This window comes from Ambystoma mexicanum, chromosome 1q, assembly GCF_040938575.1.
Source record: "Ambystoma mexicanum isolate Mex_15411 chromosome 1q, UKY_AmexF1_1, whole genome shotgun sequence".
Classification (NCBI taxonomy): Eukaryota; Metazoa; Chordata; class Amphibia; order Caudata; family Ambystomatidae; genus Ambystoma; species Ambystoma mexicanum.
Window position 1 is genome coordinate 1,278,398,985 of NC_090922.1, and position 27,934 is coordinate 1,278,426,918.

The following is a 27,934-nucleotide window of genomic DNA, read 5'->3' on the forward strand; positions in this document are numbered from 1 at the left end:
GCCGCTGTGCTTCTGCTGTCGCTCTGCCGTGGACTGGGAAGAGGAGCTCTGTATGGAGCCCTGCCTTTGGTTTCAATGGCGGAGTTCTTTAGACAGAATTTTCATTAATTGAACTGGATGTTGCACGTGTCCTTTTCAAATAATACTTTTTATATTTAGTACCCTGGCTACCGCTTGGGTCTTTATCTCGGACCCCGGGCCGATGAGACCTGATTTGGCCCACTGGATCGGGTCTTAAAGCCACATTAGAGTTGAGCTGTGATGTCACAATCCAGTTGTCTGTACCAAGTCAGAATTCCAGCCTTTGTTCTGAACTGCCATTGAAAATAAACATAAACGGTTTGAAACGGAGTCATTTGTTGTAGTATGTTTATTTAGTGCACTGTTTGGAATTTAGCAGAGTTTTCGACTATCTGCATTTTTTTAAACAACAAAAAACGCTCTTAAATCCATTGTACTAAACCTGCTTACAATATTTATTTTCAGAACCTTGCAAAATACATTTTGGAGTGGGGTTATTTCACCCATAACTGATTATACATTCATTCTATATATGAACAATTGGGTGATATCTTGCATCATCTTGAGTCTGAGACTAAGTATTGATGGGGATGATTGTGTGACTATATATTAGACTTTCGTGTTCCCCTACTTGCTCCCATTGGAAACCCCATAAAGGAAAAAGGTATTTGGAAATAATTTACACTAACTAAACTACATTTCACTTATTGCAGAGTCCACAGATGCAATATGCTTCACCACGATAAGTAAAATGAATGAGCCATGCTCAGATACGACTGCCCACCCACATAATGCACGGCTTGAAAGTTTAGTGCAATCTCTGCCCAGAGTGCCACAGCACTTCGAGGACAACGCACTGACAGTCGACCCCTTTCTTAGTGCCACTAAACATAACGTTACATGTCTCCTCTAGCTGTGGTAGGTGCATATTCTTGGAGTCCAATCTGGAGTAAATTAATTAGTTTCCAGAGGTTTCAGAGTAATCCTACCAGAGTAGTATAGAGTTTGTGAAGGATTTCCAAGCCTACCTATGATATGATATGGCATTTATAACGCGCCTATACACAAGTGTTTCAAGGCACGACGAGGCAAGGGAGAGGGAACAGGGGAAGACAGGCGATCTTCCCCTACTGAACATTTATCCTGATGTTTTACTGCCTAGTCTTGGAGTATGTTTGGTATCACATATATGTGTTTTTTTAAAAGGTGTTAATGCTATCTTGCTGTTTCTTTAAAGATGTCAGTGCACCGCCTGCCCAGATCAACAATTCACTTGATGGAGTCTGTTTTGGAGCATATACATTTGTGTTTATATGCGCGCCCCCGCACCTTGTACTTTTCCTTCGTGCTTCCTTTTAATCCCTCACATTCTGTTGATCCAATTCAGAGCTCTTCAAATTTCAGGTAACCTGTGTTGTGTTCCTACAGTTATCAGCGTTCACCATGCTGCTAGCTTTTAAACTAGGCAACTGCTGCTCCCGGAAGGGTTGGGAAGAGGTGAAATTCCCATAGGAGTCCACCAACTGCCCGATGGGGTCTCTGTATTCACAGCATCGCAGAAATGCCAATAGGTTTGCCAACACGGTCCAGTTATCACTCTGGCAGCAGCCTTAGGGGAGTTGAGTTTTCTGAGCAGAGGACCTACACATTGTAGGTCCTTCAAACATGGATTTTGTCCGCGACCCCTGCACTTTGTACCTTTCCTTTCACCTTCCTCAATGCCACCCACCTTTCCCTATTAAAGAATTGGTTGTTCTGGGAGGATGGTCCTTCCAAAAACGTGTTACTTATAAATTAATTACCATATCCAATTTTGAAAGGGGAACATACGTCAGTGTCAGTGGTGGGGATAGGAGGTAGGAAACCAGGTGGTTGGGGGGGTGTACCAAGAAAAGTAAATAGATGGGAAGATAGTGTAAGCTGTAAAATTGAAGTGAAAGTAGGTCAAACCCTGATCTGAAGACCTAATTAGATATGCCATGACCAGAGATTTGGCAAACATGTTTTGAAGATCAGCACAGTGTATGTTACATTTTACACATTTGTCGTTTGCCCTCAATGTCAACCAAAAGAGCTGCACCAGCATTTCATACAGATAGATATAAGGTATTGAAATGCTGATTATGGCAATGAGCCGGCAACAATGCATGTGTCGTATACTTTATGAAACCGGTGAAATCCTCCAACAGTAATTCATGACCGATTTCTTCAGACCATCTGTTCTACTTAGACTCTAGATCATTAGGCATTAAATAAATGAGTTTCGTTTGTGTTCTCACCATTATCCCTTTCATTAATGTTGATTCACAGGGATCGATACGAAACATACCAATGCCTTCCACGTGACTTTACACAGCATGCAGCTCTGCTAACCTTCGTGTCTTCATTTACATGCCATTGGCATGTGTCCTGATTGCTTGACACGCCCTCAGTCTCTGAACTATTTTACCTTCTGCTACTTCTTGTGTACAACATTGGACGCTAGTATTTTTTGCTACCTTGCAATTTCCTCCCAGATGTTCACTTTTTCTACTAATCAGTGTGGCACAGGGAGCTCCTTTCATTATTATTATTTTAAATCTTCATTTTAAACTTGAAGATTGCATTAAATTGACATAAGTATTTAAAATATTATTTCACACGAAATATTTTCATGCCTCAACCTCTGCATAGTCAGCAAGCCAAACGTAGTTCTCTAATCTATGCCTCAATGTGCATTGAGACAACATAATTCATTGAGTAAACCACACATATTTCAATTCATCAATAGTTCCATCTGATAATTCTTGTTTTTTTTACGGATATATCAAGAACATTTCACTATTCAGCTTTAAGGAGCACCATTTCTCTAGGATGTACATTTGTCTTAGCTACATCTTAACACAATAGTTTTTTTTTTATGAAGAAAACAATCCCTGTCTTACTGTTGGAGCAGAATGCGTGTAGAGGTTGTCAAGATTGTTGTTCCAATTTGTTAACCTCTCATTTCCCTGATAAAAAAATTATCTGACGTGCCAAATTTCACAGCTGCAGGCTCTTAGTCTTGTAACCTTTGTAATTGTGTACATTTACATTCCATAACAATGTTGGTAATTGGTTATTTGAATGTTTTTCAACGATTAACTTCACTGAATGCTGACAACTGACATTGCTGTATGTAGTTCATGCAGGACCATTTCCACGATGGGCTATTCTGAACGTTTCTGTATCTAAGCAATGTTAACTGTCTGGATAACAGCATCATGAGATGGCATTAATCCACTTTTTGTTATTACAGAAGACTCAACATACAGAATTCACTCTGCATCTGAAGGTTTGGATTTTTAGTTGATGCTTAAAAGTGGGAATCATTGGCAAAACATTTCATAGCCAAGTCCATGAATATTAGTGAACTGGACCAGGTCAAGTGACCAACGCTGATTTTTATTTTTGTAAATTTGATGCATCACAAAATAACAGTGAGGGACAAATGGTATAAAGGCATGAAAGAACAGTGTTTCATCCACACCATTTTGATTTGTTTGAAAAGTGTTGGGCACCCTCATAAACTATTTTCACTTGAGCTTTAAACTATGATAATTTAGATTTTGGAAGAAAATAGTGCAATATATGTGTCTACTGTGCATCTGAATGTTTGGATCTTTAGTTGATGCTTAAAAGTGGGAATCATTGGCAAAACATTTCATAGCCAAGTCCATGAATATTAGTGAACTGGACCAGGTCAAGTGACCAACGCTGATTTTTATTTTTGTAAATTTGATGCATCACAAAATAACAGTGAGGGACAAATGGTATAAAGGCATGAAAGAACAGTGTTTCATCCAAACCATTTTGATTTGTTTGCTCGCACAGAGCAACAACCATAGGGATACATCCACTACATGTGATTTCCCTCTTCATAAGGAGCACCCACATGGATCTCCACCTGCATCAGTACGTTGATGCTGACAGAGACGCAGTGATCCCCAACTTCTTTTTTTTTTTAGTGTTAGTTCAAATGAGGAGGCAGACAAAAGGTTGGCATTTTTAACCAATACTTTATTGAAATAATAAGGAAAGGCATATCTATCTATCCCTATACAACGGGGGCAGGGGTGGGGTTTCCTTCCTAACAGAAATCTAACTATGGTGCTCGTCATCAGTGATTTTGTCCAAATCAAAATAGTCAATTCTCCGTCCAAAAACTAACTACGATGACCCTACCACTAAAGATACTTCTGTCTCAATGTCCTGTGTTTCACTATGTCAGGATCTTTCTCCTTTCCGCACTGGGTTTTGGTTGGTGTCTCTATCTCTTTCCAGTCTTGACTAGATTTGAGCCTTTCTGTTGCTTCTGACTGTTCCTTCTGATAATCACAATCCTTTTGTTCTTTTGGCACCTGCAACCAGGGTCCCTTCCTCCAGGGCTCTTTATTTTACACTCTTTCCTGCTACTGGGATGAGTGCCACCAGTCAGGTAGTCCTCTTGGCTGACTTTAGTTACTTTGCTACTTCTGGGACGAGGGAGATGCCTACCATAGTCTTGACTTGCTTTAATGTTTTCCCAAATTACTGAGAAGAGGGAGATTACTCCAGTTGTAGTATTCTTGAATTGCGTCACAGCCTTCTCCATGCCCTGTTCCCTTCCTGGGTCTCCCGCTGCTCCCATTACCTTTGTTTGATGGGTCAGCATCACCAGTTCTGCCTGGGGTCGTAGACTACTTTGGGCTGGTAAACGCTCTGTATTTCTGCCTTTGGGTTTATGTGCTTCTCTGTGGCTCTGTGGAGCCTTCTGCTCGGCGGTCTGTGTTGTTTGCGTACCGCATGGCCCACCTTCTCGAGGTCACGCTGCCACCTGGACCTTCCTGACCTTCATGTGAGTTGGCCCATTGCCGGCCTATGGACTGCTTTTCCTTCTGCTTTGCCACATCCTCCCGACTGAAGACCAGCCTGCTCCCACAGGTATCCCTTTGCCAGGTTTGTATTTCCCAGGCTACACCGGCTTGGCATTGGCTGCCACTATCTATAAGTACCCCCTTAATTTGTATACAATCTTTCTGGGCCCTCCCCAGAGGAGGATCATTGTCCTCCTTCAGTCCCCATGAAGTATACTTCATTACTCCATGGTTCCAACTCTTCCTATTTATGTATGTTTCTAACAGAGCAGTGATCAGTATTACTACTTCGCTCCTCTTTTTTGCAGTATAATTGTATTCCAACCTGTTGGCACTCTTCATGTTTCATTCACTCTTCCTCTTCTCAGTGAATGTGTGTTTTAATTGAGTAATGGAAGAGGTGTTACAATAGCAAACAGCGGTTTGTTCAGGTTGATGTACTGTGTAATTATCCCCAAGAGGGGAGTCTCTCCCTGTGAGGTTCCACTTACCGCACCCCCTATGGGGAATATTATGTAGCAGGCTCACCTCCGTAGGCTTGCTGGGAAGGGCTCCCTTCTGGGGAGATGGGGAGAAGTGGTGAGATACCATTGACACAGGATCCAAAGTACTGGAGGCTGTTCTGTGTTTTCATGATGGCTACAATCGCTGATCTCTGCTCTTTGTGTATGAGCGCACAGCAGTGATTGATTCAGATTCCCTGCATTATCCAGCATTAGACCAGCAGTTAGGAATTAGACCAGTGTTTCCATGCCTACCACAGCATCATGCCGGTTGTTAATGTTTGAAAAGTGTTGCGCACCCTCATAAACTATTTTCACTTGAGCTTTAAACTATGATAATTTCGATTTTGGAAGAAAATAGTGAAATGTATGTGTCTACTGTGCATTCAATTAAAAGAACCCATTGAAGTAAATATACTGTGCATAAATATATTTAGTTGTAATTCTGTTTCTAAATCCTATAGTGGAGTCATTTCCCTGGTGCCTCAACAAAAGGTTGAATACTAATAGTGTTAGACTGCACTTTCTGGGGTGGGCTTGGGCATTAGCCCACAAGGTGAGGTCCTAGGGCTGTAGCTGCCTAAGCCCACACCAGAAGTTACGGCTTAATACTATTGCTAGCAGGCTCATTTTTCTGGGTGCAAAAAGTCTTTATTTTGGGGTATTATGTTTCCGTTGATTTAATGGGCACACTCGTTGAAGGAAAGATCAGCCCAAGGCAACATGGCCATCTTGGTGATATGAGAGGGGCTCAGGATGGATTCCCTTTTCGATTACTATTGTGGACATGTTGCGGGAGCCTAAGGAGGGGAGGAGTTGGGAGTGTGTTGGAGGTGTGCACATAGTTAGGGGAATTGACAGGTGGCGGAGGAACTCCGGCATGAAGTGGGAAATATCAGCTATGCTGGAACAAGGGTTTATACTGGGGATTCAGCCTTGGGTGCTAATGGCTATCAACCTCTTGCTGCATACCAAATGGAAATTCAAAGCATCCTGAGATTTTAGATATGGCAGTAACTCTGATGTGCCGATGGCAAGAGAAGAGTGAGACAGTTACTAAAGCTAACTACTTAGTGAATAGAATAGTTGCTCATGAGAGTTACCCCTGATAGCTTCTTTCTGAATTGGCCCTTAAGAATGTAGATGGGATATTTTCATGGAAGAGACCAGAGATGTTTCTAGGGGATTTCACAACTCCCTATATGTGAATTTGAAAGTCCCTTCACATTTTTTCTAGTCCACTTGAAGCTTTATAAAGCCAGCACTGCTGAACATGGTTGTGTGCATGCAACAGCCCACAGTTGAATGTAACTATTTGTTGCAAACCTTGGAATTGGTGTCCTATTGCTCAGTATTACTGACTTCTGGTATTGTAAAATAACTATCAACACTGGTAAGAAAATAGTATAACTGTGAAAAATTATATATATATATATATATATATATATATATATGACAAACGTAAAAAAGAATGATTCTCTATTTTTACTTTCCATATTAAATAAATCTATGCATATATTTAAAATACCTCAAATAAATACATACTATTTTTCCTTTTCACACAATAAATTATTATAATGGCAATTTTAACATTGGCAAATATAAGGTCTTTGGGTGCTAGCACTGTACACAATGTGCAGACTAGAATTTGTGGAAACGGCAAGCTGCTGCTCCTTAGCGGGCTAATGTGGTGATTAAACTGGCACACATTTCAAAGAAATCCATGGTATGGCTGCCGGGGCGTGGCGTAGTCGTGATGATGCTGCCTGTAAAGGACCCGGTGAAGGAACAGCTGAGAGGGTGGCATTCAGCACTAGTGGAATCAATGCTCAGTCGCGGTCTGTGCAAGCCGACTGCTGAGCAGGAGCGTTGTGGTGTCGATGAACCAGATTTCTGCTCAGAGACTTCATCTTAAAATCACAAAGAAAGACTGGTTAGAATAAAAACGTGTATGGAAGGATTATTCTACATCACTATCCCTGTACATGAAACAATTAATAAAGTATGGTATTCTCAAATATTTGACTTTATTCCTCATGATAAGTGGGCATGCACTAGGCTTTACATCTTTCCAACTTAACTGTTCTTAAATGCTATCATGAATAACATGGTTTTGTGGCTTCCCACTCAAGATTGCCGTTGCTATGAAGTCCTTTCACTTTCCCCAAGAACATCATTAGTTGACAGTGTTTAAAACCAATGTTAGGGCTAGTTTCTCTATAACAAGCATAAACGTATAAAGCACAGATGATGCAACGTTCTTATCTTTGCTTGTTTGAGAAATGCACTGGTCATTTTATTCTCAAAGGTGACCTGTGCGTTGTAGGGGGCTGAAAGCAACACAAGATCACTACATCTCATCAGTACTGTAAAAATACAATCTCATTCAGATAATGTATTCATGTAAATGATTCTGGGTTTTATTTTTATTTTTTAATATGTACATTTCACAGATGGCACCTCCATTGTGTACACGTCTGTGCCCTTGCAGTTTTCATTATTTGTACTGAAAACTGCAAAAACAAGTGTTACATCTGGCCGCTACATGTTAACACTTCTTTTTTTGCTCTTCATAATGCTTCATGTAAGGATAATACTAAAGGCAAATGAAGACTGCCTGAATTCAAAGTGAGGGCTTTAGGAATAGTGCCTTTCCTTGCTTCACTTATGTAATGTGTCTTCCTTTGTTACGAACAGGGTGCACTTGTGGGATGCAACCTGTGCACCTAAGAGGCAGCAGTTGACACAATAGTGAAGATATTACTGCAAACTAGACCATCCTAGAAACCATACAGTCCATTAAAAGAATTTCACCCAAAGACTGGGTTTTCACCAATGTAAAGTCAAAACAGAAGATGCAAAAAGCCCTGGTTTAAAATGGTCTATAAAAGTACAAAGTGTGTGCAAAATATTCCGATGAAAACAGTACATTTCATTTTTCAACAGCAAATGTAAACTTGATTTATTTCCTCAAAAAAAAAAAAAAAAAATATATATATATATATACATTATATATATATATATATATATATTCAGTAAAATACCCAGATGTCCTGGGTGTAAGGCTTAGCAGTGCACGGTGGTGGCGCGAGTTATGGTTGCTTAGTTTACCATAACTGGTGAATTTCAGGGGTTTTTCAGTTTTACTTGGAACCCTAACGTCCCTTTAACAAAGTTTTTTTTACTGAATTTCATAGGTTTTTAGTAGCGCAAGTTAACCATAAACTCCCTTTAACAAACTTTTTTCATTAGCACGCAGACAATATACAAAGATGGAGTGTAAAAAGCAATTTCTCAGGGATGGCTTTACACAGAATGTTGCAAAGTAAGAAATTATGCTCGTTCACAGTGAAGGTCAGCTGCTTCCATTTTTTGCTCGCGGGCCGGAGTGGCCCACGACTCACACTATAAGGTTCTATTGTTTTTTGACCTTGACAGACAGGGATCGTGCAAAAAGACTTCTTCTGAAGGAGGGGTGTAAAAACGTAAGAGACGTTAAGGATGAAATTTCTGAAACTAAACCGCTTTTATATATTATATCACTATGAGAAAGATCGTTGGCACAGACGGAGTCGTATTTAGGGACTGCATTACGCGTAGACAATGGAAAATGCCAATATAATGTAAGTAACCCTTTAGATTATTTTATACTGGAATATAATAACAATAGCGTGGCATTAAAGCCCGGTTAAGTTGTACTTGTTCGTTCAATGTGGCATCTGTTTTATACCGCGCATTATCATCGCCAAAGTGGTCCCCTGGCGCTCAGACGGCTCTGAAAAAGGCAGAGGAGAGAGGGTGGGTTAGTGGGAATAAGTTAACATACTCCATTGCACTATCCTCGCTAGCAAATAGTTTCACGCCCTAATAAATAAAATGAATATTTTTAATGAAGATCGGCTTGTGAGACTAATTTATGTTTTTAAAACAGGTACATCCTTCCCTACTGTCAATGCCACAATTTTCAGACCCCGGCCGACAGATTTTTTAACTGCCAGGTGCAGCTACTTCTAAACAACTTCATGACCCTCACCATTTTATGGGACAATCGCCAAGGACCAATATGCCCTTACGCGGTACTAGCGGCTAGAAGTAACATACCAACCATTATGGTGGTCTAATGCCTCGTTGTTGGAACAGCCTTCCGATTATCAGTGCAACCATAGTGCTTCTTTTATCATAAACCAACACCCTGTGTACCGCAAAGGAACAGCGCGTGATTCAAGATGAACTTTTGTGGATCGACAGCAAAGACAAATGCAAATCGCTGAATATTCTCTAAACATTTGGTGTCAAATAAAAGTACTTTACGAAATGTACAATCTTGCTGTTTGCTTTTAAATCACAGTTTCACATTCCGAATTGTGGCGCGCTGTGTTGTGAGATGATCTGTGTTGTTTTCCGGGTTCTGTGTAAAGTCGCGTAGGACTGGAGACGACTGGGCGCGTTTGGCTACGCACCCTGTAACGTCACGGAGAGAGACAGGGAATATGAATGCTTTGATAATGTCAGGTTTAGGGGCGGGAGATATGATTTAGTGTCGCAAAAGAAGGTCAGCCAGGTCGATGGGGCAAGTGATAGGATTATCACATAATGTCGGCGCGCAGCAGCCTGATTTATCGTTTGTTTAGTGGACAAAAAGTCGGGTAAGGCCCATAGGAAATTGTAATGTCAACGGACATAAGGAGGGTTCTTAGAACACTTTCAACCTGACAATGAACAATAAGAACAGCGTTCTCAGAACACCCCCATTTTGTTTAATTGCAAACATTACCTCCACGTCCACTCTTCCTCGTCCCAGTACTTACTTCATGAGACCCCTGCCTCCGACACAGGACCTTCTTATATTTCTTGAAATTCCTATAACTCCTCCCCCACATCCACATCACTCAGTTTCATATTACCAAGCCGGAGCATGAGACCTTCCCCGCAGGGAGGGTGAGGAGGGACATTGGTACTGCGACGAGGAAGAGTAGGACTAGGAGTAATGAAGATTACCGGTAAGTAATCAGAGCATTTCAGGACACCGCGAGTGTTCTTAGAACACATTCAACTTTCCAGAGTACAAAACAGACAGCGTCCTCGGGACACCCCCATTTTGTTTATGTACGAACATTTAAGGACACCGCGAGGGTTCAAAGCTCAATTTTAGCTTGCTTGCGAACAAAACGGACACATACTCCGTCCTCAGAACACCCCACCATTTAGTTTATATAGAACATTTCAAAACAGCCGTGTTGTCCGCAGACAAATCGAACACAACAAAAGTGTCTAGCACATAAAAAAAACAGAACATCGAACCTATCTCATACTCCCCCACCCTCCCCAAACACTCTTACACACCAACACACTCCACTAAATACAATTTTTAATCCAAATTTCACTGCGCTGTCCGCGGTCGTCAGCGAATGCAAGATGGCGGGCGCCACAGAAAATCTGACGCGCTTCACGCACCACGCCATCCAATCAGCGAACATGTTGCATGTCCGTGGACATTACGCAAGCCGCTCGGCCAATCGGGGCACTGTCCACAGAGCGAACCGGGAAGTCCGTCCGCGGAGCGAACGGAGATATCACTAATTTTTTTGCCTTACATTTTGGTCATTTTAAAAAAAATACTGGACGGATTTACACCAAATTTGCAAAAGCACGCTTTTGGGACCAAGCCCCCTCTCCTGTCGCAAATTTGGTGTAAATCTGTCCAGCGGTTTGTTCTGTAGGCGTGCAAAAAGTTTTTTCCCATTATGTCTATGGGAAAAAACAAAAGTTTTGGGACGCCCCCCTATAACTTTGCCCTCCCTGGACCAAACCTTTCCAAACTTTGCAAAAATTCAGAGTGGGCCATATACCTTTTTTGCAAAGTTTGGTGAGGATTCATCCAGAGGGAGCGAAGTTATAAGCCACCCAAAAAATGCTCTTCCTATGGAAACACCAACTTAACCATAACTACATGGACGCTAGCGTGTCCACGTAATATATATGTATTCAGTAAAAAAAACTTTGTTAAAGGGACGTTATGGTTAAGTTGCACTACTAAAAACCTATGAAATTCAGTAAACAAAACTTCTTTAAGGGACAGTATGGTTCCAAGTAAAAACGAAAACCCCCTGAATTTCGCCAGTTATGGTAAGCTAAGCAACCATAACTCGCGCCACCACCGTACACTGCTAAGACTAACACCCAGGACTTCAAAGATGACATCACAAATGTCATTGATGACATCACATGTCGGGATCCCCCTTTTTTCCTTTACTGACATATCTAGGCCACATGGTTTTCTTTAGTAACAGTCATGAACAAAAAATTGAAAAGGTACTATATTTGTAGACTTATCCTTCAAGTATGTTCTTACAGTAATTCCCTTAGGGTCCGGTCACATCATATGAAACATATACATAGGGGAATACACAGGCTTGAAAGACCTTTCTGTGCATGAAGATAATCAGTAGGGTTATCAGCACTTTCTGATAGTTCTGTTTTTTATTACTGTACTTTCCCTGTATATGCTCATATTTGTATACATTGTACTCGCACTACTTTCTTTAGGGTCCAGTCACATCATGTGATACATATACATAGGGTAATTAGCAGCTTTGAAACAGAGCAATCATTTCTCTGCATAAAGATAATCAGTTAGGTTGTGAACACTTTTTGCTACTACTGCTGCTTTTTTGCTTACTTCACTTTACCTGTATAGACTAATATTTGTATGTGTTGTTGTCTCTTTGTGTTTTTTCTGTATTAATGCAATTATGGAGTAAGTGGGTTTTATTAGCTACTTATTACATGTTTCACAGTACACAAAACTCTAATAAGAAAGCAGTTATCATTTCAGTATTCAACATGGCAAAATTATGAATATTGCACCTCCATCATGTATCCTGCACACAATGCCTATGTTTCTACATGAGTAGCTTAGTATACTGGATTGAACTTCATAATAGAATGCTATTTACATCAATGCATTGCTTAATGCACTAATTAGCTTATGATGTATATTCCAATGATCCTTGACACTTTTTTGTCAACATTCTTATAAGAATCCCTCGTACAGACTTTTCATGAAAAGCAAATGCAAATGTGATGGCATCATTGATGTCATCAATGACATTTGTGGCGTCATCTTTAATGTCCTGGGTGTTAGTCTTAGCAGTGCACGGTGGTGGCACGAGTTATGGTTGTTTAGCTTACCATAACTTGCGAATTTCAGGGTTTTTCGGTTTAACTTGGAACCATACCGTCCCTTTAACAACATTTTTTTTACTGAATTTCATAGGTTTTTATTAGCGTAACTTAACCATAACTTCCCTTTATCAAATATTATTTTACTGAATACACATATACATAGTGTGAATTTGATAGATGTTTACTAGGATTCCCTTACTTTATATACATACTGAACCCCTAACTAGTGATTTTGATGTCCGCGGACTGTGCGAATATACGCGGACGGACGCGAACAACATCAACACTACCCAAAAACTCAGGGGGTATCTTAAATTGTTATATCATGCCATATGAACACTGCACACGTTCAAAAAGCAGTGCACAAACACATTATATGTAATAATAAATAAGAAGTGGAACCTATATATCTAACACATCAACCATCCATGTAAATACCATATGTACTAAAATGGAATATACCAAAACAAGAAAGATATGCTTCCAACATAATTACCTCACAGAAACTGCACAACTAGGAGCAACAGCAGATCTACAACATTAAGAACACAACTTACCAGAAGCTAGTAAGTAAACTTCATTTTTCTTATATATTTCTAAAATGTATGTATTAGATTTTTTTTTTACACAGAAATGTCCAGTACTTTAGAATGGCTTGAGGAGAATTTCCCACGTGAGTAAATGTCTGAAGATAGTAATACTAATGGTAGACATATAACCAAATTAATTAGCATTACTTTATGTGCACTTAACATATATATATATTTTTTTTTTTGACAGACCATACAAACATTGAAATTAGTACACCAAAAGATACATTGGAAAAGACTCTCCAGCGCATGGAAGAAAAAACGGACATGCTCATGGCAAATTTGAACCTTTTGAGCATTTTTGTGGAGGACCACATAGAAGAAAAAATTAAATATCTTTGTCCCACATGTACCTGTCCTCCTGCTCCATATCCCAGTCAACTATCCCCAAACCAACCCCACCAAGAAAAACGTTTTGATGAGACTTCCATCCCTTCATCTCCTCCTATCCATCCTCTCGAAACCCCCAATTCCCCTGTGTTTGTGTCAGTTTCTGGTTCCCCTTCTCTTTCATAAATTGTACATCTATATATAATAATAAAAAAATATTATGTATGTTTTAATTCAGTCCTTGTGTCTTATTTTTTTTTAAAAGACAGTTGCGGTGTCCGCGGACAGCGCGCGGTGTCCGGGATGTCTGTAATTAACCAACTGTTCTGTTCGCAGGTAAGATGAAACTGTTTTAAGAACACACACAGTGTCTGGAATGTCCACAATTAATCAAAATGAGGGTGTCCTGAGGACACTATACCTGTCCATAATGTTTGCAGGTAAGATGACACTGTTCTAAAAACACACCCGGTGTCTAGAATGTCCGCAATTAAACAAAATGGAAAATGGGTCTGTCCTGAGGACACTATGCCTGTCTGTACTGTCCACAGGCAAGTTGAAAGTATTCTAAGAACATGCGCGTTGTCCGGGGTGTCTGTAATTAAACAAAATGGGGGTGTCCTAGGGACACTATGCCTGTCCGTACTGTACGCAAGCAAAATGGAACTATCCTTGGAACACGCGCGGTGTCCGGGTTGTCTTCAATTAACCAAAATGGAGGTGTCCTAAGGACACTATTCCTGTCCGTACTGCATGTAGAATATCTACGCACATGCACACCACACCCATAAGTCCTACCAACATCGCGAGTGTCCGTAACTGTTCGTCTCACATGTGTCGCACTTTTAATTAGTTTGAGGACCCGAACACTGTCCGTAGAACATCCACGCGCATGCAGCTGTTCCTGTACATTTGGCGCACTGCGGACACCCGTTGCTTTCGCGGACGTGTTCGTGACGTCATCATGTGACCGCACCCACGCTGAGTGTGTGTCCTGAAATGCGGACCCAGTCCGGGTCCCCGAACATTTGAAAAGTACCTTTTCAGGCAATCCACAGTATTTTATAGTAAAAAATCACCATCGCACATGTCCCAGACAATGACGCTGACTTTCTACATACTTTTTAGAACTTTTTGAGCCTTTTTTGGGTATTCGATCTGTCTGAGGACAGCACAGGTGTCCGCGAAGCGCGTACCAGCACCCCTATAAAAGGCCACACCCCAGAGCTGATCCTCATTGTGCTTCTGGCTATCTCCCAGAGCATTATCTACTTTGCCTTGCAATCTTACAGATTTTGCTGCCTTGGCTGACACCTGATGGCATCCATGGCTGCTGTTCTTCCAACTGGTGCTACATCTGGATCAGCACCACCCCCAAACCCTCCACCACCTCCCCAAGGGCCTGAAGAGGGGAACAGGCGTGAGGATGAGGATGAAGACGATGATGAGGATGAGGTAGTGGAAGTCCCTACTACCAGCTCTCGCCGCGAGTCTTGGGTGTGGCGGTTATTTACCATTCATGGTGACATACTCAAAGCACGTGCGAACAAGGTCACCTGTAACCAGTGCAATATGGTGCTGAGTCATGGGAGGCCTGGTTGGTACAGCTTTGGTACGACATCTATGAAGCGACACCTAAGGTTGTTCCACGGTGGGGCCGTTCGCAAGGTTGTACCTTTTGATCAACGTAGTAGGTTGAGTTCCTCTACTACATCCTCCGTTTCCGCTCCTCTCACCACAAGAGACACTCCTGTGGGAGAGCGCATCCCTCCAGCTGCCTCACAGGCCCTTCACGATGCTGATGACCCTTATCTTTCGAGGGTCACAGTTTTGTGTATGTACTGTGACGCAGTACTCTGCAGGGGGGGAGAGACTTCGAAGTGCTTTTGAGAATGCGGTCTTGGAGCATGAGAAGACCTGCCCACTACCGAATTAAGGCCCACCCTACATCTTCCTCTCTCCACCTGCCCTTTCTTATCCCCATGGTTGGTGTCCCTTCCTTACCCTCCTTCCCCTCCTTTCCTAGTGTGTTGTGTGTAAAAAAACAAAAAAATAAATAAAACAACAAAAAGAAAAAAAAGGCTCTTTTCAGAGCCGACTTCCACAGTCTAAAAATAGAAGTGGCAAATAAATGGAGCAGGACCCTGTGCATTTTTTAGAAATCCACAGACTGACCGCGGATTTCTAAAATTTTAGGGTGCTGCCCTATCAAAACCATTGCACTTTTCTCTAGGAGGATGTGGTGGCTCTGAAAAGAGCCTTTTAGTGGTATTTTTTTGTGTTTGAAAAACTTGAAATAGTCAACACCTACTGCAAAATGGATGGCTGTTATTCCAAAAAAGGTTGCTATGCATTTTGTACATTTCTCAGAAAAATATGATTACCAGCATAAGTAAAATGCACTCCATCTCTGCAAAAAGAGGACATGCCAACATCTCTTAGAAAGGCACAAATAGCCTTATTGACATTGCGCCTTCTTTCTCCATTTGTGGACCAAATTAAGAAGAACGCAGCCACATTTGTCTCTGCGCAATACGAGAAAAAATTACTTGGGAATTTGGAAAAATGTCCATGACCTTCGCAAGTCCTTCTTTCATTGCAAATTGCAAAGAAATTCCAGACACATGTCCTAAACTGTTCCCTCCACAATTAATTATAATTATGTCTGGATGATGCCTTGTCTCCAAAGTAGCACAGAGAGTTACCAAATCCAGCCACTTCATTCCACGCACTCCGTACTAGTGCACTTCCACATGTGGGAATCCAAGATCTACAGCTCCTCCACAGCGTTCTGCATGCACCTTCAACCAATGGATCCATGAGTCTCCCAAAATCCAGATAATCTTTTTTCTGAAACACACAGCCATAGCTATCTGTTCTTCTCTCAAGAAAAAGACGTTCTGACAAACTCTCTCCTTACACAACACACCCAGTATACTTTACTGACCAATCCCTTGCTCTGCTCGTTCTCATTTGCATGCCTCTCCACCCCAAAATCCCTGTATGTAATATGCGATGTCAGCGGACATCCGCAGACATATCGTAACATGGACAGCCCTTCTAACATTTCCACTTCGCTCCCTGTGCCATTCCCTGATTAGATACAGCTAAGCAGTCACACAACCATCCACCAATCACATCCAAGACCTCTACATCTAACTCCATCATCATAGTTCAGCACTTCAAATGTACTGTTAATCACTCTGAGTACAAGTGTCATATCATTGGAAAGCACCTACTACAAGAACTACTGTACAAGTCTCCAAGATTTCTACTTGCATCTGCATGCAGATCCACGTGCATGAATACAAACTACAGGTATGCATATTTTCTGCACAGTACATATACAACACTTATGAATGCATATAAACAGAGTAACTGCCATTTAACCTGTATAACCTATAAAATGAACTTACTGTCATTTTTCCCATCTGCTACAATCAACTGTCACTTCCAAACCTATCTGCTATCTATTTTTTTTTTTTACACACACAGCTATCTAAAAAATTATATTAAAAGATGGGAGAAAAAACTGTATCATTGTAGAAAAACACTTAGTAGTGTATTATAAAATTACACACAACCAGGATAAGGTCATGCATCTTTATACACTCAGACAAATCACATCCTTCTGCTTTATTACACACACCTTCACAAATGCATACATTCCAATGCTTTTCTATACAGTTTCTGCCATTTACCTTATAAAAATTGTAAAATAAGTATATCATTATCTCCTAACATTTAATAACACAGCCTTAAGAAACCAAGTGAGTTTCATACACTTACTATTATACTCATTTGCAAAACATGTTGAACTAACATATTTAAACTAAAATATAAAGGCTGCACATACTCAAAGGAAAGTGCATGCACACACTATGTTCAGATATCAAACAAGAATGCTACTACAAAAACATAAAAATCAACATCTAAATTAACATCAGTGCTATAAACACACAAAATTACTAACTTCTTTATTTTACAATTGCAGTGAAGACCACTCTCCTGAAAAGCAGCAGCATCTGAACTACAAACAACATCTCCGAATAAACCTGCTCATTCCACAAAAAAAGAGTAAGTACAATACTACCTTAATATTCTTACTGTTACTCAAACACACTGTGTGGTTCATTCATATAATTTGTGCACCGAAAAAGCAGGGATTTCTGAACCATTCTGCCCACAAATCCCCATTTATTAAACAGGGATTAGCAGACGGAATGGTACACAAATACCCATTTTTTGGAACACAAATAACATAACTCAACCCCTAGAATGTTAGTATTACAAAACAAAGAACTGTTTTAATTTTATACCATTACATTTACTATTAGTTCTTCTTCTCACCACTAGCTCACTTTCTACTGTCATCTGAACCACAGTATAGTAACACACAAATAGAGGAATAGCCTTCCCAACTAATTGTAACTGCCCAATGCACAATCACACACCATCACATACATCTTTACTATCATACTCACACTCATGCACACATACATTGCAGAACAGCCCAACCCATACTTTCATTTTTTTCAACAGACCCCAAAGAATGCCTTCCAAAAAGCAAGTCCGTAGAAAGCAACGCAGAAATAGAGCAAACGAAAATAAGTGTGCAAAATAAGTATCCTTCTCTAGCAGAGTTTGTACAAAAAGTTCAAACAAAACAGCTAATACAGTCATTTAGCGAAACAAAACAAGCTTCCAGTACAAAAACTTTGCCTCCTCTATCAAAATGTAAAATGAAACAGAAAACGATTAACAAGAATTCAGCTACCACTACTGCTAAAACTGCTCCTATAAATCTTGATATAGTGGCAAGTAACCATACCAAAAAAAGTATTTTAGCAAAAATGTTCCGCCACAGAGTCCTTCAGAATCTAATAAAAACAGGAGACAAATCATGCACAACCCTTAAAACATACAGTAGAAAATAAATCTTAGAAGCTTTGATAAACAGTGCAATCCTTCTCAAAAGAAAGTTATTTATTTTAGTGTTAAACAGAATTAAACCACTAACAAAACTATTTACTAAATTATAAAAAAACTTCTCAATAAACGGAATGTCAACAAAAATATCTTCTTAAATATCTGTGGAGGTGAATGGAGTCACACCACAAGCACAGAACCATATTTTAATGAAGAAGCATACAAACAAAAGCAAACAAACACAATTGCCATACATAGCAGTGGACAAGGTTATGAAAAACTTAATACCATAATGGAACAAGGAATACTGCTTACAAAAACGTCCCCAGAAAACTCAGTTACCTCTCCATTCGACTGAACCAGAACGTCCAGTATACAAATGGCCATGCACGTCAATGTGTAACATTCCCAAAAAATCTTTCAAATCTTTACGCCAGTTCCTCAATCAGCATGTGGAAGACAAAATCAAAATGAAACTGCTGCAAAATATGGATACCTGTCCAGTGCACAAATACACAGGACTACAAGGACATTCATTAGCCTGCATTTCAGGACCTATTTGCAAAAGCACCTTCCATCATATCAAAATGATATCAACACATCATCCAACTACAAGATATCTAGTCTATAAACTGTACTATGCTAAATGTCCTGCTTTAGCACTAGCCCATTTAAATAACAATCTTCTACATGGTACAGCCAAAGACCTACTCGAAGAAATCGACCATATACAGAAAAAATATTTTGGAAGTGAAAGCCACTTACAAAATGCAATAGCTTTACAACAGACTAGCAACAATTCTACACATGGCAACCTTCTACTACACACATACAAAAAATAAATACTAAAATGTAAAAGTACATCCGCTGAAGTACCAAACCATGTGTGTGTGTGTTGCCGCAGAACTTTTTATAAGAGTAACACAAAAACTGTAGACGTAACATACAAAATAGAAGACAATGAAGATTACAAATTGTTTGAATTAGCTCTCTACCTTATAGCATAAAACAAATACGAAATAACTGACCCCTTAATACTTTGCAGTAACTTGGAATTATTCCCACTACCAAAACCCCTACAAGAACTCAATTTATATGAGAGCATCATAATTCAAACAGTGCACCCATTTCAAGCAATAATACGCCTTCAACCAAAAACAGCAAAATTACCTCCCTCTGAATTGGTGAAAGGCATTTGTGGCAAAGTAGTTTATTTACCATTAGATCTGAAAGAAAATGTGCATATTCTGGGAGCGCAACGTCCAATAGAGCAATCTTTAATTGTCTTAGTAAATGGTGTACCTACAAAAGACAAAACAATTTGACAACAACTCGTAGACTCACATAAAGTTAGCCAAGCCTTGCAATATCTAATGAATACTACAAAGAAATAAATATTGAGGACAACTTAAGGGAAACAACTGAAACAATTCGAGTCACCAGAAACTGATCAATTTAAACTTCTAGATCCTGCGACAGTTTCCAATATTTTAGACCATTATACAATTCATCCATTACACTCTAATGACACCATAGATGATGCACTAGAAACGTACCAAATGAGACAAATGAAAGGATCACCAATCGGCATATGGGAAAAAAGTATAGAAGCATGTTCTTTTCTTCTACTCTTTCCTACTGGCAAAGGAGGAAGGTACGATGATAGACCCCTCAGATAACAGCATCAGAATACTGCTCGTTATGAATGTATTCTGAAGAGCCCAGATTTAGACAAAATGTGCAATACATATTCCACCTACTCCTTGAAAGTGAACTAGCAACTCTATGTTAAGGAGTTGCACACACATTGAAATCAGGAACCCACTTTCAAAATATGTCAGCTATGCAATTACTACAAAAAGTGCAAGAAAAAGATGAGGTTTTACAATCAAGCATTACAAATCTGTTAGCAAACATGCATGGTACGAAAGAGAACTGATTCTGACGCACAGAGATTTATGTTGTATGACAAGAAAACTTGGCCCACCCACTTGGTTTCTTACATTAAGTTGTGCAAAATATGCATGGGAAGATTTACATGATTTCCTACGCATATCAAATAAAAACAAAACAAACATAGATATACTAACACCTGGAGAACTTTGCTCTCTAGATCCTGTTAATGTTTCAAGATATTTCCTTCATCGTTTCATTGCTATGCTAAACTTTATTTGTAATACAACTGTTCCTCCCCTCAGAGAAGTGCAACACTTCTTTTGGAGAAAAGACTACCAAGCCAGAGGCGCACCACATATCCACATGCTTTTATGGATTAAAGATGCTCCTAAATTTGGTCAAGACAGTGATGCTACTGTTTTACAGTTTAACGAAAAATATGTCACGTGTGAAATTCCATTGGCAGCAAAAAATAGTGATCTTCATGCATAAATTATACAATTTCAAAGACACATGTGGCAAATATTGTCGTTGCAAATACAGAAGCAAAGGGAAATACTACACCAAATGCCGCTTTGGTTTCCCTAGACCAGTTACAGAAACAGAAGAAGTGAACCACTTCATGTCTTCAGTTAGACATAGTGTTAAAGGTAAATCACCTAAGAACACATATTACATAAAAAGAACAGAAGAAGCTAAATATATTGATGATTACAATGCAATCATTGCCCTCTTATGGAATGCAAACATAGATGTGCAGTACATTGCAGACAATTCCACTGCAGTTGCACAATATGTTACAGCCTACTTAACAAAAGCAGAAAAAACAGAGCTTCAAGACCTCTGGAATGACCTATCATCGGACAAAACACTATCTCAGAAATTGTACAGCTTATGCATAAAAATGCTCTCTCATAGAGAATGTGGCTCCTATGAAGCTGCAGATCGTTTAACCGGTACTGCTTTGTATGGAAAATCTGAAAATATAGTATGGCTAAGTCTTGGTCCTGCTAGATCTAGAAAAACAGTTCTCAAATCATACGAAGACATAGAAACAATAGCCAAAAATGAACACAACAGCCAAGACATATTGAAAAACAATTTACTAGACACATACTACCCAAACAGGAGTACCACTTTGGAAACCATGTGTCTATACCACATAGCCCAATACTTCACATACAAAAATAATATTAAACCTGATGCAAAAAAGGTAAATATAGAGTGACAGATTGTGAAGGCAGCTTAGTGAAACTTACCAAACGAAGCTTAATTAATAATATCAATTTGTCATTAAAAACTCCTCAACATAAAGAACTGTATTACATGTCCCTGCTACAACTTTTTAAACCATGGAGAAAAGAAGAAGATTCACTAGATACCTATGACTCCTATGAAGACGCTTTCAAAGCAAATGAAAGCACTATCACCGATGTAAACTTTACACAGTACAAAACAATGTTGCACAATGAACAGCAATACGAAGAACTACTCCAGGCCCAACTAGATAAGGACACTCCCGACAGTATTCAACCTTCTGTAACAGGAAGCCAAGAACCACTGGGACAGCCAATAATAGCAAATGAGGCAGAATTAGCTATGACAGAAGTAGAGCACACCATGTGTCACTACGAAGAAGATACAGAAGACTTAACTGTACTACAATCAAAACTGAACAAAGAGCAGCGTAGCATTTTCAAGAAATAACAAAAGAAATTGCACATGGTGTACAACATGAAAATAAAGAATGTACCTGCCAAAATTACAAACATATACTACTAGATGTCAGTGGTGAAGCTGGTTCAGGCAAAACATTCTTAATCAAAATCATCAGCAAGTTCCTTCAACAATTGACAAACAACAAACTGTCAGCTGTTGTAACTGCCCCCACAGGTTTAGCTGCCTACAACATAGGTGGTGTCACTTTACACTGATTACTACTCCTTCCAGTAGAACACCAAAACAAATTAGAATATTACAAACTTTCTACAGGAGCTGCAGTGTAACTACGCAGAGTGTTAAAACAAATGAAAATGCGATTAATAGATGATGTGAGAATGGTCTCCAGCCTAATGTTGGCTTTAATTCACCTCAGATTGCAAGAAGTAATTAAAACAAACTACGAAGAACTCTTTGGAGGAAAACACATTGTTCTTTTCGGAGATCTTCTATTGACACCAGTGAAAGGTGAGCCTATTTTTAAAACCTTAGGATACAAACTGTGCCATAAAACTGTTGGCAGCAAAGGAAATGTCAACATTTGGCAACATTTCCAATACCGAGAATTAACCGAAAACATGCGCCAATCTGCAGACCTCACTTACGCCAACATTTTAAAAAGTATTAGAGTTGGTGTACTATCTCAAGAAGGACAAGCACTATTAAAATCCAGGCACATCCATGCACTTTATGGCCATAACTCATGTGCTACTGATGTCATGGAACAATTAGCACACAAAAATGTCAATTGTATGTCCTTAATGCCAACTCTTGCAAGCTGTTCCAAATTTAATGAAACAAAGTTGAAAAAAGTAATGCAACCAATTATTGAAATTTGCTCCACAGACAAACTGGACATACATGTTTTGACACTACCCATGTGTCAATAAGCCACAACAAGACTTAAATGCCTTTAGAAAATTCTATCTCCAACACAGCTGGTTTGGAGAAAATATTAAAATTATCCTTAAACTGTAGAGTAATGCTTAAACATAACCTTGACGTGGAGCAAGGACTAGTTAATGGAGCACTTGGTACAGTTGTTGGCTTTCAAACATACCCACGTGACAACAACATTCAGTTTGTCAATATTCTCTTTGACAAACTTTCAGAAGTAAAAAGGATAGGGCTGTCAACAGCCCGATTCCTTCTCTTCAAAGACATGTATGTACGCAGAGAACAATTTTCTCTAACTCTAGCATACGCAGTCACCATTCACAAATCTCAAGGTCTTACCCTAGACAAAGCATTGATAGATATTGGGAACACAGTCTTTAAAGAAGGCATGAGCTACGTAGCACTATCACTCTTACATACGCTTGATGGTCTATTGCTAATCAACTTTGATGCAAGTAAACTAAACGCTGATATTCCTTGCATTTTAGAATACAATGGATTACGTTCACTATACACCCCCATCTAAAAACGTATCCTGTTCCACAAAAAAGAAAACGTTGTAAAAGAAAACTAATTCAAACAGAAATGCAATAGGATCTCACTGCAAATCCTCCAAAGAGAGTAAAAGAAGCTAATACTTCATCAATTAGCACAACCAAAGAAGAACCTATCACTCAAAGTAACTCGGGTACTTCTTCAAAGAAGCAACACACACTCCGAAAAAATGACTTGGACACAGAACTATCTGGTCCATTCAAATTTTCAAATATAACTGGTGTATGTTGCTACGCAAATGTAGCAATGAATATTCTATTTCAATTGCCAATAATTGTTGACAACATTTACTTACACAGTACAGACCAATTGTGTTTGCAAATGTTAGTCCTTCATAGAAACGCAACAAACAATCCTGTCAACACATATAGTTTTCATGGAATAAGACAAGAATTGGACTACTGTGCTGGAATGGTGAAATTCACTATAAACTCACAAGAAGATCCACAAGAATTTCTAATGTACTTACTACAAGTACTGAAAAAAAAACATACCTATAAATGAAATCTTCCAGATTTCATACATGTGGAAACATACATGCACTCTCTGCAACAATATGGCACAGGAACAATTCCCTAATGAGCGCTTCGTATATATATCCATACCTAATTGTGAATCCGTTCCATTTCAGCAACTTGTACAAATTGCAAACCATGGTAGATTATGTACTACCTGCAATTCAGATAATCGCTCCACCTTACTAATACAAACACATAGTAAACATTGCAGATGGTACCAAAAACAACTGCAAGCTGACTTGATTCACACATGGTCAAGTATCACTTGGTAAGAAAACCTACACAACAATAGGTATAATCTACCACGCAGGAGCCACAACCAATGCAGGTCACTACACTGCATATATAAAAAAGAAATGTGGATGGTACAAATGTAATTATAGTACCATTACTCTAAAGCAGAGATTACCAGCAAATCTTACAAACGCGTATTTAATCTTCTTAAAACCAAAATTTAATAACTAATCTGTAGTTAAACATTAACAAAACTTCAATTAAAAAACTATAAACAGTTAGAATACGCCAACAGGTATCTAACTGCTGCAAGATTTTGCATCATCCAAACAGATAAATCAATACCACTGAAAAATAACAAGAAATAAACAGAATACACCAACAGGTATCTAAGTGCCCCAAGAATCTGCAACAACCCAACAGATAGATTAGCAACTTGAGAATATAAATAAAAAACTATAACCAGTTACAATTCAACAACAAGTATCTAACAATCTGCAGCAAGCTAACAGATAGAACATTAGCTAGAAACAACAAGTAAACACTGATAACACAGAAATAAATTTACTGTACCAGAACAAAAAAAGGTTTCTTTTTTTCCCCCACAGACCCAATGATTTTAGCAACAAACACAGAAACTGAGCAAATGCACAGTACACTGGTTTGCAATCTACTAAATATGAGGGTCGAAATGAATCAGAAATGTCTATTATTCAATGTTATAAGTGTTTATAAACTACCAACACTAACAAGATCTTTTCTTTTATCACATAAATTGACAAAGAATATATGTACTCCAGTTACCAAACCAAACAGTAAGTATATTATAATAAATACAACTCATAAATACTGCTCCATAACACAACCATTGAAGCAAACATGTACCGTACACCACAATACAAAATGTTTACTTCCATGGATATGTTATACTGCATTGCTTATTACCAAACTCTAAAATCTTAATGACATGACGTAGCCAAAATTTCACATACAAACTATACAAATCAACAGTACATAAACTGTAGATTTGTAAATATTCCATGGATATTCCACTCTATGGGTGTGATCTATGGGTGTGATATGATGCGGTGGTTGTGGCCAGGGCCTAGAGTCTTGGGTGCATGGCCTATGGCCTTCGGCCATGCACCCAAGGCTCTAGGCCCTGGCCACAACCCACCACAGAATATCACACCCATAGATCACCCTCATAGAATCAAACATTTTAACTATGCCATATGGGTATTTTTTATGTCCGCGGACACAATGCGTTTTCTTAGAACAGTTTCAACTTGCCTGCGGACAGCACGGACAGGTATCGTGTCCTTGGGACACCCCCATTTTTGTTTAATTATTGACATACCGGACACCGCGCATTTTCTTAGAACAGTGTCAACTTGCCTGCGGACAGCACGGACAGGTATCATGTCCTTGGGACACCCCCATTTTGACTGATTACGGACATCACGGACACCGTGTGTGTTCTTAGAACAGTTTCATCTTGCCTGCGGACAGTACGGACAGGTATAGTGTCCTTAGGACACCCCCATTTTTGAATGATTACGGACATCCCGGACAGCGCGGCTGTCCGCGGACACAACAAACACAGCGGGGGTGCCTGCCACCTAAATAAATACAACATTTGACCCATCTCTTACTCCCGCACCCTCCCCAAACACTCTTACACACCAACACACTTGCTAAATTTGTATTTCTCCCCCCCTTTGTCACTGCGCTGTCCGCAGATCCAAGATGGCGGGCGCATCAGAACAATCACTCACTTCAAGCTCTTCGTCATCCAATTGTTGAACACGCTGCATGTCCACGGACATGACGCTCGTCGATTAGCCAATCGGTGTCCTGTCCGCCGAGCGAACAGGGAAGTGTGTCCACGGAGCGGACATGGATATCACTAATTTTTTTGACATACATTTTGGTCGTTTTTTTTTTTAAAAACGGATGGACGGATTTACACCAAATTAACAAAAGCATGCTTTCGGGACCAAGCCGCTCCTGCCGCACATTTGGTGGAAATCCGTCCAGTGGTTTGGGCTGTAGGCGTGAGAAAAGTCTTTTCCCATTATGTCTATGGGAAAAAAATAAATTTTGGGGCCCCCTTTATAACTTTGCCCCACCTGGACCAAACCTCACCAAACTTTGCAAATAGATTCAGAGTGGGCCATATACATTCTCAAAGTTTGGTGAGGATTCGTCCAGGGGGGAACGAAGTTATAAGCTGCCCAAAAAGTGTTCTTCCTATGGAAACAGCAACTTAACCATAACTACACAGCCACTAATGTGGCTGTGTAATATATATATATATATATATATATATATATATATATTTATTCAGAACGATATCAATGACATCGTTATAAATGTGATGAGCAGACAAGGATTTATGAGTGATATTTTAAAATATGGAATGGTACTGCATAATTGTATGAACATGGCTTTGGCAACATCTGTGTTCTGTGTCATTATTGAACTAAACAAAAATCAAAACATCAATTCTGCCCAGTAAACAGATTTCAATGGGGTTGCGTTTTCCCCTCTGAATGAAAATATTTAGTGCAGGGTTGCGTACTTGCGCCCTGCCTTTTTAGCTTCTACATCTCAGATTTGTTGGTTTAAATTTCCTCATAAAATTGGAAAACCTATAATCGACTGGCTTGCTTTTGCTGATGACATTATGTTATTTGACTATACTCTGTAGTACTTGGGCCCCAGGTAAGTCACTGCCCAATCAGAAACCAGTCTGGAACCAGATATGTAGAAAAGGAAAATTTAACTTTTTGTTGCAGAAACAGCTTAGAAGTTAGAATTGGAGAGTCGGGTAGACACATCCCTCTAATCGGGGTTCCCATACTGCAGTCCCCAAACGACACTTATGGAACCCAGAGGTCCCACATTCCATACCATACCTCACAGCTCATACACACATGTATCTTCATGTAAAAGTCCAAGTCACTACACGCACCTATTGGAAGCCCCATCTTCTTTGGAAACCTATTCACTAGAGAATGCACTTAAACATGAGGAAAACCAAAGAGCTGTGCTTCTCAAGCTCTAGAAAACTGAATAGGTTTAATTGGACTTTCTCTGGTAATCAAATAGAATTAACTAACCAACTGACTTTTACATTTTTTTAGACTTCCAAATCTATAATAGGAGTAGGTTTTGGAGCCTTTTCCTTTTTTGAGGAAAATGATTCTGCTCTTTGTGCCACAAATGAGAAGAATAAAATGTAGATTATTTTCATTTGCCCTTGCTTCCCATAATCACATGTGACAACATTAGTTATTCCATGTATAACCGATGGATTAGAACTTTGGGATCTTTCAGATTGAATTGATCTACTTAGGTTAAAAGCCATATTATGGAGGAAAGTTATTTTTCTACCTGTGTTCCAAACTCGACCATAGTGCATGAATTGGACCTTAACTTCTTAAAATCAAGAGTGCAATGTAACATGTTGTTTTTATTTTTCAAGATTTTACATCCTGTCAATAACACACTTTTCGTAAATCTTAAAAGATGTCGGATGGAAGGTAATTCAAATTGGCTTAATGTGCACTCTACAAAATGTAATGCACTTTTAGATCTGAATATTGGTTATGTTAATCATACTCATTGTTTCAAATATGTAAAACAAAAACTCTGAACTGGATTGGATTCATTCTGAA

The 27,934-nt window shown here is 39.4% G+C and overlaps 1 protein-coding gene across 1 annotated transcript in view; it reads right to left on the bottom strand.

Annotated features, from left to right (window-relative positions):
• Positions 1–352: 352 nt before the first annotated feature.
• PRKAA2 (protein kinase AMP-activated catalytic subunit alpha 2) overlaps positions 353–27,934 on the bottom strand; it is a 531,203-nt gene continuing 503,621 nt past the window's right edge. The window contains exon 9 of the mRNA XM_069642111.1: positions 353–7,308. Within this exon, the coding sequence (XP_069498212.1) occupies positions 7,073–7,308 (236 nt within the window). The 3' untranslated portion in view covers positions 353–7,072. The remainder of the gene's footprint in view (positions 7,309–27,934) is intronic.